Source organism: Rhinoderma darwinii, chromosome 7 (assembly GCF_050947455.1).
Source record: "Rhinoderma darwinii isolate aRhiDar2 chromosome 7, aRhiDar2.hap1, whole genome shotgun sequence".
Classification (NCBI taxonomy): domain Eukaryota; kingdom Metazoa; phylum Chordata; class Amphibia; order Anura; family Rhinodermatidae; genus Rhinoderma; species Rhinoderma darwinii.
Genome location: NC_134693.1, coordinates 67946057 through 67963842, shown reverse-complemented (window position 1 = coordinate 67963842; position 17786 = coordinate 67946057). Strand labels below are relative to the sequence as shown.

At 40.2% G+C, this 17786-nt stretch overlaps 1 protein-coding gene across 1 annotated transcript in view; it reads right to left on the bottom strand.

The window, feature by feature from the left end:
* Positions 1-17184, bottom strand: part of LOC142657460 (regulator of G-protein signaling 21-like) — a 121734-nt gene extending 104550 nt beyond the window's left edge. The window contains exons 1-2 of the mRNA XM_075832492.1: positions 17104-17184; positions 16877-17009 (exon numbers count right to left, since the gene is read on the bottom strand). Coding sequence (XP_075688607.1) covers positions 16877-17009; positions 17104-17184 — 214 coding nt within the window. The remainder of the gene's footprint in view (positions 1-16876; positions 17010-17103) is intronic.
* Positions 17185-17786: the final 602 nt, after the last annotated feature.

Below are 17786 nucleotides of genomic sequence, written 5' to 3'. Positions count from 1 at the left end.
GATAAACGTTAACTTCGGTCCTCGCCATTACAGCAGGGTGTCAGCTGTAAGATACAGATGACATCCGGGGAGGCTGGCACCGACTTAGCTTCTGAGCCGATGCCATCCATTTGTCGTAAGTATACAACATTTTGCGGGAAGAACTGGCTTTCCATGATGTATACTTATGACAAATGTCGGGAAGGGGTTAATAAGGTCCTCCTGTGTGCAATCAAAGAGTCACATGATCTGTCACATGATGTCAGTGTAAATACGCCTGTTCTGAAAAGCCCCTAAGTTTGCAACGCCACTAAAAAGAACAACCTATATAAAGGGCATATAATAAATCAAATGTAATCTATGAAGCCCACCTAAATTAAAACAACCTACAAAAAGGCACTCAGTTCCAGAAGTTTTCATACCTTTATTGTTTCATAAATCACAAAAACAGTAATAAATATCGCAACTAAAACAGGAAATAAAACATCATTCACACTGAAAACAATCATCTACTTGAGTCATTGGTCAAATGCCATAAAATTACACATTTTAAATAGAGTAACTAACATGTATCTGACTAATGCAAAGCAAGATTATATATTACATAGAAATGATTAGTGCCCTTATCTCTCAGATGTCTAATAATGGAGTCGCATAGTAAAGGTACTGTATATATACAGACCAGTGGCAACTGCATGCCAATTTGGCACGTGGTTGCCACTGGTCTGTATATATACACCTTACTGTGCTACTCTATTATTAGACTAACCGCACTAGTCGTTTCTATGTAGTGTATAATCTTGCTTTTCATTAGTCAGACACAGTTCATGTTAGTTATTATATTCCACATGTCTAGTTTTATGGTTTTTGACTATTGACTCTAAAAGGTGACTGCTATTAGTGTGAGTAATATTTTCTTTCCTGCTTTTAATTACTTTTAATTTAAATTTCTTTTATTATAGTTTTTTTTGGCCTATGTTACAATAAGGATAAGAATATTTAAATTAAATATTTTTGAACTGTTAACCTTTTTGTAGGTTGTTAACACCACTAAGCAAGTAACATGAAGACCAACTAGCTCTCCAAACGGGTCAGAGACAAAGCTGTGGAGAAGTATAGATCAGAATTGGGTTATAAAAAAATATCCCAAACTTTAAACATCCCACAGAGTTACATTCAATTAATTATAACTAAATTAAAATAATATGGCACAACTACAAACCTGACAAGAGAGGGGCAGAATTTGCTGGAATGGTTTGCATAGTTTGCATAGCATGGTTTGCATTTGCATAGCCCTGAGGGACCAAAACAGTGCATTACACCCCTCAGGGCATTCATCTAGGAGTGTAGTGAGTATTTTGACCCCACTGTTTTTTTGCTGAATTTATTGGAATTCGGCCATGAAAATGAAAATCAATTTTTTTCCCCCCAAAAAATAATAATGAAGAAAAAAACAACCTTACATTTCTAAAGCAATTTCTCCCGATTTCGGCAATATTCCATATGTGATAATAAACTGCTGTTTGGACACACGTAAGGGCTCAGAAGGGAAGGAGCACCCTTTGGCTTTTGGACTTCAAATTTTGCTGGAATGGTTTTCGGTGCCATGTTGCATTTGCAAAGCCTCTTAGGGACCAAAACAGTGGAAACTCCCCAAAAGTGACTCCACTTCGGAAACTACACCCCTTAAGGAACCTATCTAAGGGTGTAGTAAGCATTTAGACCCCACAGTTCTTTTGCAGAAATCATTGGAATTAGGCTGTGAAAATGAAAATCTAAATTTTTGTACAAATATGTTGAAAAGTTTTCAAGACATAAAGGAGAAAAAGCACCCTAACATTTGTAAAGCAATTTCTTCCGAGTGCAGGAATACCCCATAGACTGCTGTTTGGACAAAGGGCAGTGCTCAGAAAGACAGGAGCTCTATTTGGCATGCAGATTTTGCTGGATTGAGTTTGTAACATTTGCAGTGCCCCTGAGGTACCAGTACAGTGGAAACCCCTTAAAAGTGACTCAATTTTTAAAAATTCCACCCCTGAGGCCATTCATCTAGGCGTGTAGCAAGCATTTTGACCCCTCAGGTCTTTCATAGATTTTATTAGAATTATGTAGTGAAAATTACAATTTAAATTTTTTCCAAATATATGTAGATTTAGCTACCAATTTTTCATTTTCGCAAGGGGTAATAGGAGAAAAAACTCAAATGCACATTTGTTAGTCAATTTTTCCCGAGTATAGAAAAACCCCATATGTGGTCCGACACTGCTGTTCGGATATAAAGCAGGGCCCAGAATGGAAGGAGCACCATTTGTCTTTTCGAGTGCAGACTTTGCTGGATTGGTGTTCTGGCGCCATGTCGCATTTGCAAAGCCCCTGAGGTACCAGAGTACAGTGGAAGCCCACAAAAAGCAATCCCATTTTGGAAACTACACCACTCAAGGCATTTATTATTTGCCTGGACATTTGGCAGGGCTCAGGAGTGAAAGAGCACCATGCACTTTTCAGGACTATTTTGATGATTTTCACAGCATTGTCCCACAATTGTAGGGCTCTGAGATCAAATAGTAAAACAAACCCCCAAGAAGTGACCCCCACTTTGGAAACAACACCCCTTAAGGAAATATTTAAGGGGTGTAGTGAGCATTTTGATCTCACAGCTTCATTAGAAATGAATGCGCAGCAGATGGTGCACAGTGCAAAATGTAAATTTTCCATTACATTTTAGTGCGTCATTTATTATGCCCAGCTTGTGCCACTAAAGACATTTACCTAAAAAAAACTGTTAAGCAGGTTCTCCCAGTTATGGGAATGCCATATATGTGGACGTAAACTGCTGTTTGGGCACAGCGTAGGGCTTGGAAGGGAGAGCGCGCCATTTGGCTTTTGGAGTGCAGATTTTGCTTGGTAATTGTTCTGTTTGCGGTTTTGCTGGTATTTCAGTTTATAATGTGGAGCATATGTAAGCTGGGCAGAGTACATTAGGGCATAATAAGAGGGAATAATAATGCGCTAAATAAATAATAATTCATAAATGTGTGGCCAGTGTCGCACTGATAAATCGTGCCCAATCTTATCTCCCTTTTGGAACACACTGCACATTTTGTGTCGCCATATTCTGAGTTACATTTTTTAGTCTACGGAGATGTGTAAAGACTTATTTTTTGCGAGGCAATCCGTAGTTTTTATTGGTTACATTATTGACTTATATGCGACTTTTTGATCACTTTTTTTTTACATTTTTGAAAAGCAAGGTGACCAAAAAATATAGCAAATTTGGCATTGTGTTTTTATTGTTTTTTTTTTACGATGTTCACCATGAGCTATAAATTACATATTAACTTTGTTCTTCCGGTCGATGCGCATACGTTGACACCATATGTATATAGTTTTTTTTGTGTTTTACAGCATTTGTACAATGAAATCAATTTTTTATATAATTTATTTTTTGTGTCACCATATTCTGTGAGCCATAACTTTTTTATTTTTCCATCAAGAAAGCTGCGTATGCTTTTTTTTTTGTGGGATAGGCTGTAGATTTTATTGGTACCATTTTGGGGTGCATGCATCCTTTTGATCACATTTATTCCCTTTTTTGAGAGGAGAGGTGACCAAAAAAGAGTTATTCTGACATTGTATTTTTTTTTTATGGTGTGTTCACCGTGCGGAAAAATTACTTCATAGTTTCATAGTTTGGGTCAATACGAATGCGGCGATACAAAATATAGTTATAATATGTTTTTTTTAATATTTAATTTTTTTCCTATAGTAAATCCTTATTATGGGAAAAAAAGCGAATTTGTTTTTTTCAACTTGAAACTTTTATTTTTATACTTTAGTACAACATAATTATAAACTTTTTTGAAACTTTTTTTTTGTCCCACTATGGGATTAAAAGCCTGCACCGCTGTTTTCTATTCTAATACTTTGCACTCTCTATATAGAGCAATGCATTAGAGCTGTCAGTGTCAGACTGACAGCAAGTCTATTAGGTCCTGTCTCCGGCAGGAGACACAAAATTGGTATAGCAGCGTCTGTAAAAGTCTGAACTATAACAATATACCATTATTTCATTTGCACGGTGAACGCCGTAAAAATAAAGAATTTAATCGACAATGGAGAAATTGCAGTTTTTTCCAATTTCAGCCTGCAAAGAATTTTATTTTCAGTTTCTTAGTACATTATATGGTACTTTAAATGGTGTCAATAGAAACTACAAATACTCCTGCAAGAAATAAGCCCTCACACCACTCTATTGACAGAAGAATAAAAAAGTTATGGCTCTTGGAAAGCGGGGAGGGAAAAACGAAAAAGAAAAAGCAAAAAATGTATCAGTCCGGAAAGGGATTTCTAATAAAAAACATTTATGACCACAAGTGGGGTATAGCCATACTCGGGAGAAATTGCTTTACAAATGTTGGAGTGCCTTTTCTCCCTTATCCCTTGTCTAAATGCTCACTATACCCCTAGATAGATTTTTTAAGTGGTGTAGTTTCCCAAATGAGGTCACTTTTTGCGGGTTTCCACTGATTTGGTCCCTCAGGGGCTTTGCAAATTCAACATGAGACCCGAAAACCATTTCAGCTAAATTTGAGCTCCAAAAGCCAAATATTGCTCCTTCCCTTCTAAACCCTGCTGTGGGTCCAAACAGCAGTTTATTACCAGCATTTTTTTTTACCACATATGGGGTATTTGCGTAATCGGGAGAAATTGCTTTACAAATGTTGCGGTGCTGTTTCTCCTTTATTACTTATAAAAATTTTAAATTTAGAAGATTAGAGCATGCAAAGATTCTTCCTACACAAGGGGGAGGGATATTTCAATCGGCAGATCATAATTTATCAGAATCAATCATTCACATTGCACCAATAAAATAGATGGAACCAAATATACTGTACATCAATGCTTCTTCAAGAATCTACATAGTCGTTATCAGTAGATAAAAGAGGCACTGTTATTTGTCCCAGATGTCAGACCCCATATATCCCAGGTTTGTTTTGGAGAGTGGTGATTGGCATACACTTTAAAAATGTTTTACTGAGTCTCACTCAACCTTACCTCTCCATGTAGTACTACTACTACTACTGCTACTGCTGCTGCTGCTGCTGCTGCTGCTGCTGCTACTGCTGCTGCTGCTACTACTACTACTGCTACTACTACTACTGCTACCACTACAGCTACCACTACTACTACAGCTACCACTACTACTACAGCTGCAACTGCTACTGCTACTACTGCTACTGCTGCTACTGCTACAGCTACCACTACTACTGCTACAGCTACCACTACTACTACTACTACAGCTACCACTACTACTACAGCTGCAACTACTACTGCTACTGCTACTGCTACAGCTACCACTACTACTACAGCTGCAACTACTACTGCTACTACTACTACTAATACTACTACTACTACTGCTACTGCCACTGCTGCTGCTGCTACTACTACTGCTACCACTAATACTACAGCTGCAACTACTACTACTACTACTACTACTACTAATACTACTACCAGGGCCGGCCCTAGGATATATGGCGCCCTGTGCAAAATTATCTTTCGGCGCCCCACCCAATCATTAAAAAAAAATGGCCCATAAAAAAATTATAATGCCCCTTTAGTGCCCCCATACAGTATAATAATAATATTTAATAATATAATATATTACAACCCCTTCAAGGACACAGTATTTTGTCCTCTAATTGTGCCCACAGTATTATGCCACTTTTCTCACTCCACCTTACCTCCCCATGTGCCGCACAGCCCCCTGGTAGGGAGTGCCGCACAGACCCCTGGTAGGGAGTGCCACACAGCCCACAGCCCCCTGGTTGGTAGTGCAACACAGCCCACAGCCCCCTGGTTGGTAGTGCCACACAGCCCACAGCCCCCTGGTTGGTAGTGCCATACAGCCCACAGCCCCCTGGTTGGTAGTGCCACACAGCCCACAGCCCCCTGGTAGTTAGTGCCACACTGCCCACAGCCCCCTTGTAGGTAGTGCAAGGACTACGAAATGACACTGATAGCTGGCGGGCAATAGACATTCAAAAAAGGACAACTGTGCAGGAGCACACAAAATAACCAGCTTTCCCAGCTATCAAATAAATGTGTGGAAATAAACTAAGATATAACTTTTATTTAGTCTAGCTAAAGTATTAATCCTTTTAGCTAGATTAAATAAAAGTTATATCTTAGTTTATTTCCACACATTTATTTGATAGCCGGGAAAGCTGGGTATTATGTGTGCTCCTGCACAGATGTCCTTTTTTGTAGGTAGTGCCACACATCCCACAGTCCCCTTGTAGATAGCAAACCCCCCCCCTTCCAGGATAGATAGCGCCACTGTAGCTCCCTGAAGGAGCGGAATCCCCATGTGGCTGGGGATTACGCTCCTGGAGCGCTCCTTGATGTCTCTGTCCATATATGGACAGTGACATCAGGGGAAACTCCTGAAGCGGAATCCCCGTCCACAGCGTTGCCGACGCTGTGACCGTCGATTCCACTCCAGGAGAAAATCTGTCGTCTGTGTCCATGACGTCATTGGCTTCTCCTAGAGTGGAATCCCCGGTCATAGCGTCCGCAACGCTGTGACCGGGGATTCCGCTTCAGGAGTTCCCCCTGATGTCACTGTCCATATATGGACAGAGACATCAAGGAGCGCTCCAGGAGCGGAATCCTCGGCCACATGGGGATTCTGCTCCTTCAGGGAGCTACAGTGGCGCTAGTAGATAGCAGAACAGGGAGATATCTCCCTGCTCTTCAATAGTGCCGTCGCCACCGCTATAGCAGCCGCAGCAGCTGCTAGCGGCACCACCGCCCTCATGCCCCGGTGTCGCCACTAGCAGCTGCTATGGCTGCTACAGCGGTAGCGACGGCCACTAAGTGAAGAAGCGCCCGGGTGGAAAGGCGACTGCCTAAGGCCGGCCCTGGGTGCAGTTAGCGAGTGGCACCTGACCCGCTGGTAGTTGCAACGGTGCGGGGTTACACACACCCGCTGGCAATCCTCCTGCAGTGTGGCGGCTGGCGCCCTGTGCGATCGCACTGGTCGAACGTATCTAAGGTCGGCCAAGACTACTACTACTACTACTACTACTACTACTACTACTACTACTACTACTACTACTACAGCTACTAATACTACTACAACTACTACTAGTACTAACCTCTCCTTAGCAAGATTTTCTGTGTCTGTGCATGTCTGCTATAAATTGCTTGACTATACCTGTATGTACCTGTGTGTTATACCTCACGTTACTCTTCTGCTACTATGTTTGTACAATTGTATCCATATCTGTCTATATTTGTCTTCATACCTGGTTATATGTTCTGTTAAGTTCATGTCTATGAGCTATACAACACATAAATACTGAACGCTTTCCGTGTAAAACATGAGATGAACTAGAATATGCTGTAAAATGGCATATTTTGAGTTTATTACTCGGTTGTGTTTTCTACCTTCTGTTTTATTATACTAATTGAGGAACTATATTGGTGCATTTACAATTGTGGCAACATTTAACTTGTAATATTTATCAGGTAAAACAAGTGCTACGTGATACATACTTTAGATGTGATGATATATACAAATTCAATTTCCATGGGCATTTTTCCCATGTGAACGCACTGGAGGAAACATTCCATAAATGGAGGTTATTTGCATTGGTGATATGTGTAAATTCTAGGCATTTGCATTGAGGTTGAACCTTTGCAAACAGACTTTTTAATCTTTAAACAGGGTTGCCTAGATCATTTTGTAGCTTGATAAAACTCTTATTTGTAACTATATTTGGGGGTTATTATTCCATAAAATATGCTAAAAAAAAATGTGTACCAACAAATACTTCAACATAATGATTTTAAAAGGGACCTCTCACTAGATTTAAAGGCTATGTAAACCTTTGAAAGACAAACATATATATATATATATATATATATATATATATATATATATATATACTACCGTTCAAAAGTTTGGGGTCACCCAGACAATTTTGTGTTTTCCCTGAAAACTCACATTTATATTTATCAAATGAGTTGCAAAATGACTAGAAAATATAGTCAAGACATTGAAGGTTAGAAATAATGATTTTTATTTGAAATAATAATTTTCTCCTTCAAACTTTGCTTTCGTCAAAGAATGCTCCATTTGCAGCAATTACAGCATTGCAGACCTTTGGCATTCTAGAATTTGCTGAGGTAATCGGGAGAAATGTCACCCCATGCTTCCAGAAGCCCCTCCCACAAGTTGGATTGGCTTGATGGGAACTTCTTGCGTACCATACGGTCAAGCTGCTCCCACAACAGCTCTATGGGGTTGAGATCTGGTGACTGTGCTGGCCACTCCATTACAGATAGAATACCAGCTGCCTGCTTCTTCCCTAAATAGTTCTTGCATAATTTGGAGGTGTGCTTTGGGTCATTGTCCTGTTGTAGGATGAAATTGGCTCCAATCAAGCGCTGTCCACAGGGTATGGCATGGCGTTGCAAAATGGAGTGATAGCCTTCCTTATTCAAAATCCCTTTTACCTTGTACAAGTCTCCCACTTTACCAGCACCAAAGCAACCCCAGACCATCACATTACCTCCACCATGCTTGACAGGTGGCGTCAGGCACTCTTCCTGCATCTTTTCAGTTGTTCTGCGTCTCACAAATGTTCTTCTGTGTGATCCAAACACCTCAAACTTCGATTCGTCTGTCCATAACACTTTTTTCCAATCTTCCTCTGTCCAATGTCTGTGTGCTTTTGCCCATATTAATCTTTTACTTTTATTAGCCAGTCTCAGCTATGGCTTTTTCTTTGCCACTCTGCCCTGAAGGCCAGCATCCCGGAGTTGCCTCTTCACTGTAGACGTTGACACTGGCGTTTTGCAGGTACTATTTAATGAAGCTGCCAGTTGAGGACCTGTGAGGCGTCTATTTCTCAAACTAGAGACTCTAATGTACTTGTCTTGTTGTTCAGTTGTGCAGCAGGGCCTACAACTTCTCTTTCTACTCTGGTTAGAGCCTGTTTGTGCTGTCCTCTGAAAGGAGTAGTACACACCGTTGTAGGAAATCTTTCTTGGCAATTTCTCGCATGGAATAGCCTTCATTTCTAAGAACAAGAATAGACTGTCGAGTTTCACATGAAAGCTCTCTTTTTCTAGCCATTTTGAGAGTTTAATCGAACCCACAAATGTAATGCTCCAGATTCTCAACTAGCTCAAAGGAAGGTCCGTTTTATAGCTCCTCTAAACAGCAAAACTGTTTACAGCGGTGCTAACATAATTGCACAAGGGTTTTCAAGTGTTTTCTAATCATCCATTAGCCTTCTAACACAGTTAGCAAACACAATGTACCATTAGAACACTGGAGTGATGGTTGCTGGAAATGGGCCTCTATACACCTATGTAGATATTGCATTAAAAACCAGACGTTTGCAGCTAGAATAGTCATTTAGCACATTAACAATGTATAGAGTTTATTTCTGATTAATTTAATGTTATCTTCATTGAAAAAAACTGTGCTTTTCTTTCAAAAATAAGGAAATTTCTAAGTTACCCTAAACTTTTGAACGGTAGTGTGTATATATATATATATATATATATATAAAAATAAAAAAATGTTAACCGCACAGTCAGTTCATAAAGATGAGGGTGCAAACCCACCAGGGACACGACCAAAGTCACCCGAAATATATATTCCAAGAATCAGGCAGCACTCCAGAGATGTAGCAAAAATAGAAAAATGTGCTTTATTCCATCAGTGGTAAAATAAAGCACATTTTTCTATTTTTGCTACATCTCTGGAGTGCTGCCTGATTCTTGGAATATATATATATATATATATATATATATATATATATATATATATAAATAAGGTGTATCAGTGTGTTTTGTGCAACTTTGTAAATACAATTTATTAAAAAATATTTTTACTTTTTTAGATACGGCTGCTCTGTATTCTCTATAAAAGAGCAGCTGTATCTAAAAAAAGCAAAACAAATTTTTAATAAAAGGTATTTACAAAGTTACACAAAACACACTGATACACATTTTTATTAATAAAATAAATTAAAAAATTTGCCTTTCAAAGGTTTACATAGCCTTTAAGGACACTAAACTACCAGCATGTCTTTATACTACAAGGGTTTTAGCGTCCAAAACAAGCCCTGTTAGAACTGTCAGTTTTAGCATTTTATCTAAAAAGAAGTTATAATAGAGCGTGTGCTGTATGTAAATTATCAGAGAAGAATGTTGAGATGAGTTCAACGACACATGCTGAGTGCCCAGATAAAACCGAGGCCAGTACACCTGGACTCATCTCAAAACTTTTCTCTGGTAATTTACATACAGTACACACAGTATTATAACTTCTTCTTAGGCAAAAACAGATATTTTTGAGAGGGGCATGTTTAGGACGCTAAACCCCAGCAGTATAACAACATGTGTACGTCCTGCTTAAAAAATATATATATATATTAGGCAAAAAACATATATATTGTCTATGTATCAGTAACGTTAGTGGTGATATAGACTCTGTCACGAGACCAACGGAGAGTCATGTGAACCCACTGTGTTATCAACAAATTTGGCGTTGGGCTAAACCGTCCTCAATTATGGACCCGCCCGGTTCTATTGGCCGCGGATAACTTTCCATACCGCTACGGATAGGTGTCCGTGCCGTAGAACCGTGCAGGGAAATATGGAGCATGTCCTATTTTTCATTTTTTACGGACCGTAAATGGGGCCCGCGGAAGTCGGTGGCCGGCCGTGCCCGCAATCGTGCCGTTATTACGGGCAAGACCATTTGCATGAGGCCTTAGAGGTCCTTAGGCATTCAACCTTTGACCCCTGTAAGGAGATGTGGAATTGGCTGCTAGGAACCTCCAGGTTGCTGCTTCCAGAGCAGTCTTGATTGCCAACGACTGCCATGAACAGACTATGTAGCAAAACAGTAGGCAAGTACACATTAAAAACTAGCAAAGGTTAGGGCAGGTGGCAGACGGTTCGCCGGAGGTAAAGGCAAGCAGAGTTTGACCTTAACGAGAGACAGGCAAAAGGTTAGAGCAGGTGGCAGACAAGACGTGGTCAAAATTTGGGCAGTGGCGGTGATGGTAATCCGAAATGCAATCCAGCAGGGAAACTAACTTCAAACAAGAAAACCTAATTTCTCAGGCCCAAAACAAAGGGGGAAGGTAGGTTTTGTACCGAGGAAAGCTGGGTGGATTGGCACATGCTGGCCATTTAAGATAGGAAGGCAGACTAGTGGTAGACAAAGGAGCTGAAGGAGAGCAGCGGCAAGGGGGGGGGTGGCGCAAGCAGTGTGGTCCAGGAAAAGACATGGCATCAGCTGGGAGACAGAAGATGCCGGGGACAGGTAAGTATGCGACAGTTAGAGGCAGCAGCCGAGGCCATAACAGTACCCCCTTTCTTATGCCCCTCTTTTTAGACTTGTATGGAAACTGCAGGAAAATTTCTTGATGAGCGAAATAGCTTGAATGTTCTTCTCAGGTTCCCAGAAGCCCTTCTCAGGACCAACATTCTTCCAATCAATGAGGTGTCTACCTCTGGATCTTTTGACGTCAAGAATTTTATTAACTTTAAACTTAGCATCAGGACCAGTAAACAGGGTTAGTGGACATGGAGACTTTTTAGAGAAATGATTATGAACCAAAGTTTTGAGAAGCGACACATGCAAAGAATTGGAAATACGCAAGGACTGAGGCAGACGAAGTTTGTTTTAAGACAACATAGGGAGCAAAAAATTTAAGAGCTAACTTGAAACGGGGTCTTCAGACAAATATGTTTGGAGAATTGCTAAACCTTGTCTCCTAGACAGAACTGAGAAGGACTCCTACGCTTCATGTTAGTATTTTTCTTGAAGAGCATAACAGTTTTATTTATTGATTCATTGGCCTTCCATCAGTCACGCAAAAAATCATCATGTGAAATGTTGGCTGCTGGTACTTCAAAAAGAGTAGGAACTGGAAGAGGAAGTTTTGGATGTTGACTGTACACCAAAAAGAAAGGAGAAGACCGAGTGGATTCACCTGAATTGTTATTACAAGCAAACTGCCCAGGGAAGAACATTAGTCTAATAATTTTGAAGAGTGGACACAAAGTTTCTGAGGAAGTTCTCCAGAACTTGGTTGATGCATTCCACTTGACCATTGGATTGAGAGTGGTAGGCTGACGAGAAATCTAACTTAACCTTAAGTAAGTTACAGAGTGGATGAATGGAAAATCATTTATATAATTGCTTTTGCCTCCGCAATACAAACACAGATTATTAGTACACCTTCTTTGACGTTCCTCTACAGAGAGTTTAAGCTTAAGCCACCTGTATAGGTTTGTCAGAATAAGCAGGAGCAGGGGCTTGTAGTGGTTTATGAAGAGAGGGTGCCAACCAAGGAACTTGACAGACACGGTCCACTTCACATCGCTTTCCACGAGATTCATCTAATTAACCCCTTAGTGACCAGTCTATTTTAGGCCCTAATGACCAAGCAATTTTTTTTCATTTTTGTATAGTCACATTTAAAGAGTTATAACTTTTTTATTTTTCCATCGACATAGCTGTATGAGGACTTGTTTTTTGTGGGATTAGTTGTAATTTTTAATGGCACCATTTTGGGGTACATATAATTTTTTGATACATTTTTATTCACTTTTTTGTGGGGGGGGATATAAAAAAAAACTGAAATTCGGCCATGGTTCTATGCGTTTTAAATTCACTCTGTTCACTATGCAGTGTCAATAATACATTACCTTTATTCTATGGGTCGGTACGATTATGGCGATACCACATATGTATAGGTTTTTTATGTTTTACGAATTTTGCACAATAAAAACACTTTTGAACTAAAATTATTTGTTTTTTGCATCGTCGCTTTCCAAGAGCCGTAATTATTTTATTTTTCCGTCAATTTAGTGATATGAGGGTTTTTTTTTGCGGGACAAGACGTAGTTTTGATTGGTACTGTTTTGGGGGGTATATGAGACTTATTCATAAATTTTTATTATGACTTTTTTGGGGGGCAATGGAAAAAAATAGCAATTTCACTATTGTTTTTTTGCATTTTTTTTTACGGCGTTCACCTTGCGATTTAAATTACATATAACCTTTTTGTTTGGGTCATTATGGTCGCGGCGATACCATGTATGTGTACTTTTATTTATTTTTTACACTTTTACTACAGTTAGCCATGGAACACCATCGGAGGCCGGCAATTGCATTTGCAGGCTGCCGATCGGTGACAGAGGGAGCTCCCTCACTCTGTAAACAAGTTAAATGCCGTGTTCGCTATTGACCGCAGCATTTAACGGGTTAAACGGCGATCACAGCCTTTGGGGCAGGAGCCAGGCTGTCATCAGACAACCGAGCCCCCACTCCAGCCTGCACGGGACACCCATGCAGGACTTAGACTGGGTCGCCGTAAAAATGCCTCGAGCTAACCTAAGGCCCCTTAGTAACTACAGTGAAAAGGCGTATTGGTGGTCACTAAAGGGTAAAGCAGGTAAATCTGCCCATTTATCCTTCATACGGCCTGCCAAAACTTCCCAAAAGTTTGCCACAAGGGCTTCGTTATTCCATTGCAGCTCAGTAGCCAGGCTATGGAACTAAATGGCATATTGTCCGACAGATGAAGTGTCTTGAAGTTGTCTTAATAAGGAAGGAGCCGCAGATGAAGAATGACCTGGTTCTGCAAACGTAGATAGAATTGCTTGTATATTAGAGATGAGTGGTTTATTACATTTCCTTAAAGGTGATGCCCAGGCTAATGCTTCTTCAGAAAGTAGTGACAAGATATAGGCCACCTTGGCCCTATTAGAAGCATACTGAGGCACCATACATTTAAAATAAATTGTGCATTGATTCAAAAGTCCTATGCAGGACTTAGGGTATGTTCACACGGCCTATTTTCGCTGAAAAATCGGAAACGATGGAGTGTTTTTCGCTGCGTTTTTTTACACGCAAAAAAACGGCCGCGAAAAAGAGGTGCAGGACACTTCTTGGGACATTTTTGGAGCCGTTTTCCATAGACTCTATTGAAAAAAGCTCCAAAAACGAATGTAAAAAAACGCAGCGAAAAACGCAGCGAATTTCGCGAGTGGCACAAAAAACGTCTGAAAATCAGGAGCTGTTTTCTCGTGAAAACAGCTCCGTATTTTGAGACGGTTTTGACTCTGCGTGTGAACATACCCTTAGAGTGGCCATTATACAGTATAGAGAAAGAGTTATTAGGTGTAGACCAGTGCTGCAGGCAGCTGCTTGAGAAAGCAGGGCCCAACAGACAGTATCCCACATGGGCCCTCTATCTAAGCCCAAGTGTGATGCTGTCTGTTTGACCATGTATCTAAGCTTACCACAAGGCATGCTTAGATACAGGACCCCAGCAGACAGTAATCTTATACAGTATAAGATTACTGTCTGCTGGGGTCCTGTATCTAAGCCTGTCTTGTGGTAGGCTTAGATACATGGTCTAACAGACAGTATCAAACATGGGCCCTGTATCTAAGCCTACCACCTGTGTTCCTATTTTTTTTTTTGTGTGTATTTTTTTCAGGTTTAGTCATAGGACTACGTCGTATTCGAGGACTACTTCGATGACGGCTTTTTTTATTTTCAATAAAATGGTTAATGAGGGTTGTGTGCAGGTTTTTTATTTCAATAAAATATATTTTTTCTATGTCTTGTATTTTCTTTTAAACTTCATTACTACCGCCTTCGGAATGGCTGCTGGCTGATTGAAAGCGTCCATTACTAAGGCGGGGCTTAGTGTTAGCTGGTGCAGAGGCTAAGACTAACCCCCATTATCACCCCGGTACTCACCGCCACCAGGGGTAGCGTGAAGAGTTGAGTACGATCCAGTACCCGACCATCTGTAGTGATGGTCGGGTACTGGGGCGGCCGCAGGCTGGCATTATTAGGCTGGGAAAGACCAAAAACAGTGGCCCTTCCCACCGTGGTAATTCTAGCCTGCTGCTGCTGTGTTATAGCTGGCTTAGGCCTTAACATAAATCTACCTCTGGGACCCGTACCTATCTCTAGAACGGGCTCCCTAACTCCCCGTTCTTCTGCTGTGTGTTGCAGCAGAAGCAGGTGAATTCCGACGATGACTTAGGAAACAGCGTAGCTCACTGAGCTACGCTGTTTCTGTACTTCCCATAGAACCGAATGGTAGTTACGGAAACAGCGTAGCTCGCATGCTACGCTGCTTCCATAACTGTCATTCACTACTATGGGAGTTAAGGAAACAGCTCAGCTTTATCTAGTCTATTGACATCCAATTGCTTTAATAAAACTGGGATCATTTGTAGTGGGTATAATAATTTCGAAACACTCATCATGTTGAGTAAATGATTATGACCCAAAAGCGTCAGACGAAGAGAATGCAAATGGTGCAATTCTTGCATAATCTTTGTTAGGAGGGGTGGAAAGTTCAATCTATATATAGATTCCGGGGTGCAGCCAACCTTTATACCCAGGTATGTTAGAAACATCCTACTGTAGCTTGGGAGATCTCTAGCTCTTGGTTTGGAACCCTCTTCCCCCGGCCAGCAGTGCCCAAAAAGAGGATTTTACATTTGGATTTGTTAATTTTAAATCTGGAGAACTGACCAAAATCAGCCATTATTTTCAAGACATTAGACAAGTCAGTATACAGATTTGCCATAAGCAGGATAAGGTCATCCGCAAATAGGGCTGTGTGCAGGTCCTTTTTCCGGATACAAATACCATAGAATACATCTGGGTCTCCAAGAGTCTAGAAAGATGTTCTAGGGCAAGATTAAATAACAGGTGTAATAAGTGACATCCCTGTCTAGTCCCCTTCTCAAGTGGAAAGGAGCTGACAGAAACCTAGGCATAAACACCCCAGCCTGCGTATTAGCATAGAATTTATTTAGGTAGACGGTAAAGGCTCAATATACCAATATGTATCCCAAGCACAAAATAAACAATAAAGACATAATTATATCTGCAACAAAAGAACGAAATTACAAAAAGTAGTCCACTAGTATAGAAAAATAATAATCTTTATTATCCCAAATACTGGGAAACCCCCATACAAATACATACAATAGATAAAAAACACAAAATTTAAAAGATGCCTCGGGTGGGAAAGCCCAACATGACCCTTTAAAAATGGTATAAGTAGTATACTACTATATAGCGATACAGTTCCACCTGGGATCAGGTATCTAGAATTTGATCTCCAAGGTAAACCACAAGTATACAATACAATAAATAGTAAAAAGATCCAAGCAATTTACATAATAAGCCAGAGTCTATTACCTGTGGTTGACATGATGGCAGATGGCACTAATCCCAAAACCGAGAGGACACCACGACGTGTGTTTCGCTACCTTCGTCAGGTAACCTAAGAAACCTAGGCATAAACACCCCAGCCTGCGGATTAGCATAGAATTTATTTAGGTAGACTGTAAAGGCACCACTGAACCCCATGACAGTCAACACCTTCTCCAGCCAACTCCAACATTATCAAAGGTTTTTCTGCATCGATAGTGACTAGAGCAGGTACAGCAGAACACCCTATGGACATGTTTGTCATGTCCAAAGCCAGGAGTACTTTTCTAATGTTAGCTACGGCAGATCCTTCTTGTATAAATCCTACTTGTATCGGCAGGATCAAGTGTGGCATAATAGTGGCCAACCTATTAGCTATCAGTTTGGCTAGAATTTTCAGATCCTGATTGATCAGAGAACTAGGTCATTACGAACCTGGTTGTTTCAGATCCAGTCCCTCCTTCGACATCAATATAATATAGACAGTGTTTATATGGATCGGTAGATCAGTTCCAGTTAGTATAGTATTAAACAAGGCAGTTAACACATGTATAATATGAACATTTAGGGCTTTATAAAGCTCACCATTATATCCATTCGGGTCAGGGGCCTTACCAGATGGTAGAGAGCTAATGACCTGTTGAACTTCCTCCACCGTAATGGCGGTGTTTAAGATATCAAGTTGTGAGTCCTCCACCTTTGGGAGAGCTACCTTTTCCAGAAAGCTCCTCTCATCTAAAATAGTCTCCTAAGATACAATTTATCTCTTTCGGACATGAAGTAGCAGTACAGCCTGATCTTTTAAGTTTGGTAACAATTTGAAGTGGTCTATTCCCTTTTACCAGATTAGCTAGCAATGTCCCAGACTTGTTGCCAAATCTATGGAATTTGACTTCAGTCTGTGTCTTAATAAAATTCTCCATTCTATGTCAAAATTCCTATAAGCTGCAATCCATTTCTCTTTTAATTGGGGAGTCTGAGAGGCATGAAACTCTGTATAGGTGCTATGCAATTCCTGGCTGATGTTACTGTCCACATATAGACAGTGACATCTAGGGCTTTCACAAGACAGGAGTCCTCAGCCAGAGAGCTTAGCATTTTTAAAATTAGCATTTTTCTAAATTTAAATGTATCTGCTTGTAAGACAGATAGTAATAGCACACAAAATAGTTACTATTTCACATATCCCATATGTCTACTTTATGTTTGCATCATTTTTTTAACATTCTTTTATTTTTCTAGGACGTTATAAGGCTTAGAACTTTAGCAGCAATTTCTCACATTTTCAAGAAAATTTCAAAAGCCTTTTTTATTATGGGCCACTTCAGTTCTGAAGTGGCTTTGAGTGCCCTATATATTAGAAACTCCACATAAATCACCCCATTTAAATAACTGCACCCCTCAAAGTATTCAAAACAGCATTTAGAAAGTTTCTAAACCCTTGACCCTATTTTTTTCTTCTTCAGAAAATCACTTTTAATCCATTTCTGTAACACAGAAGGTTTTACCAGAGAAACTGAACTCA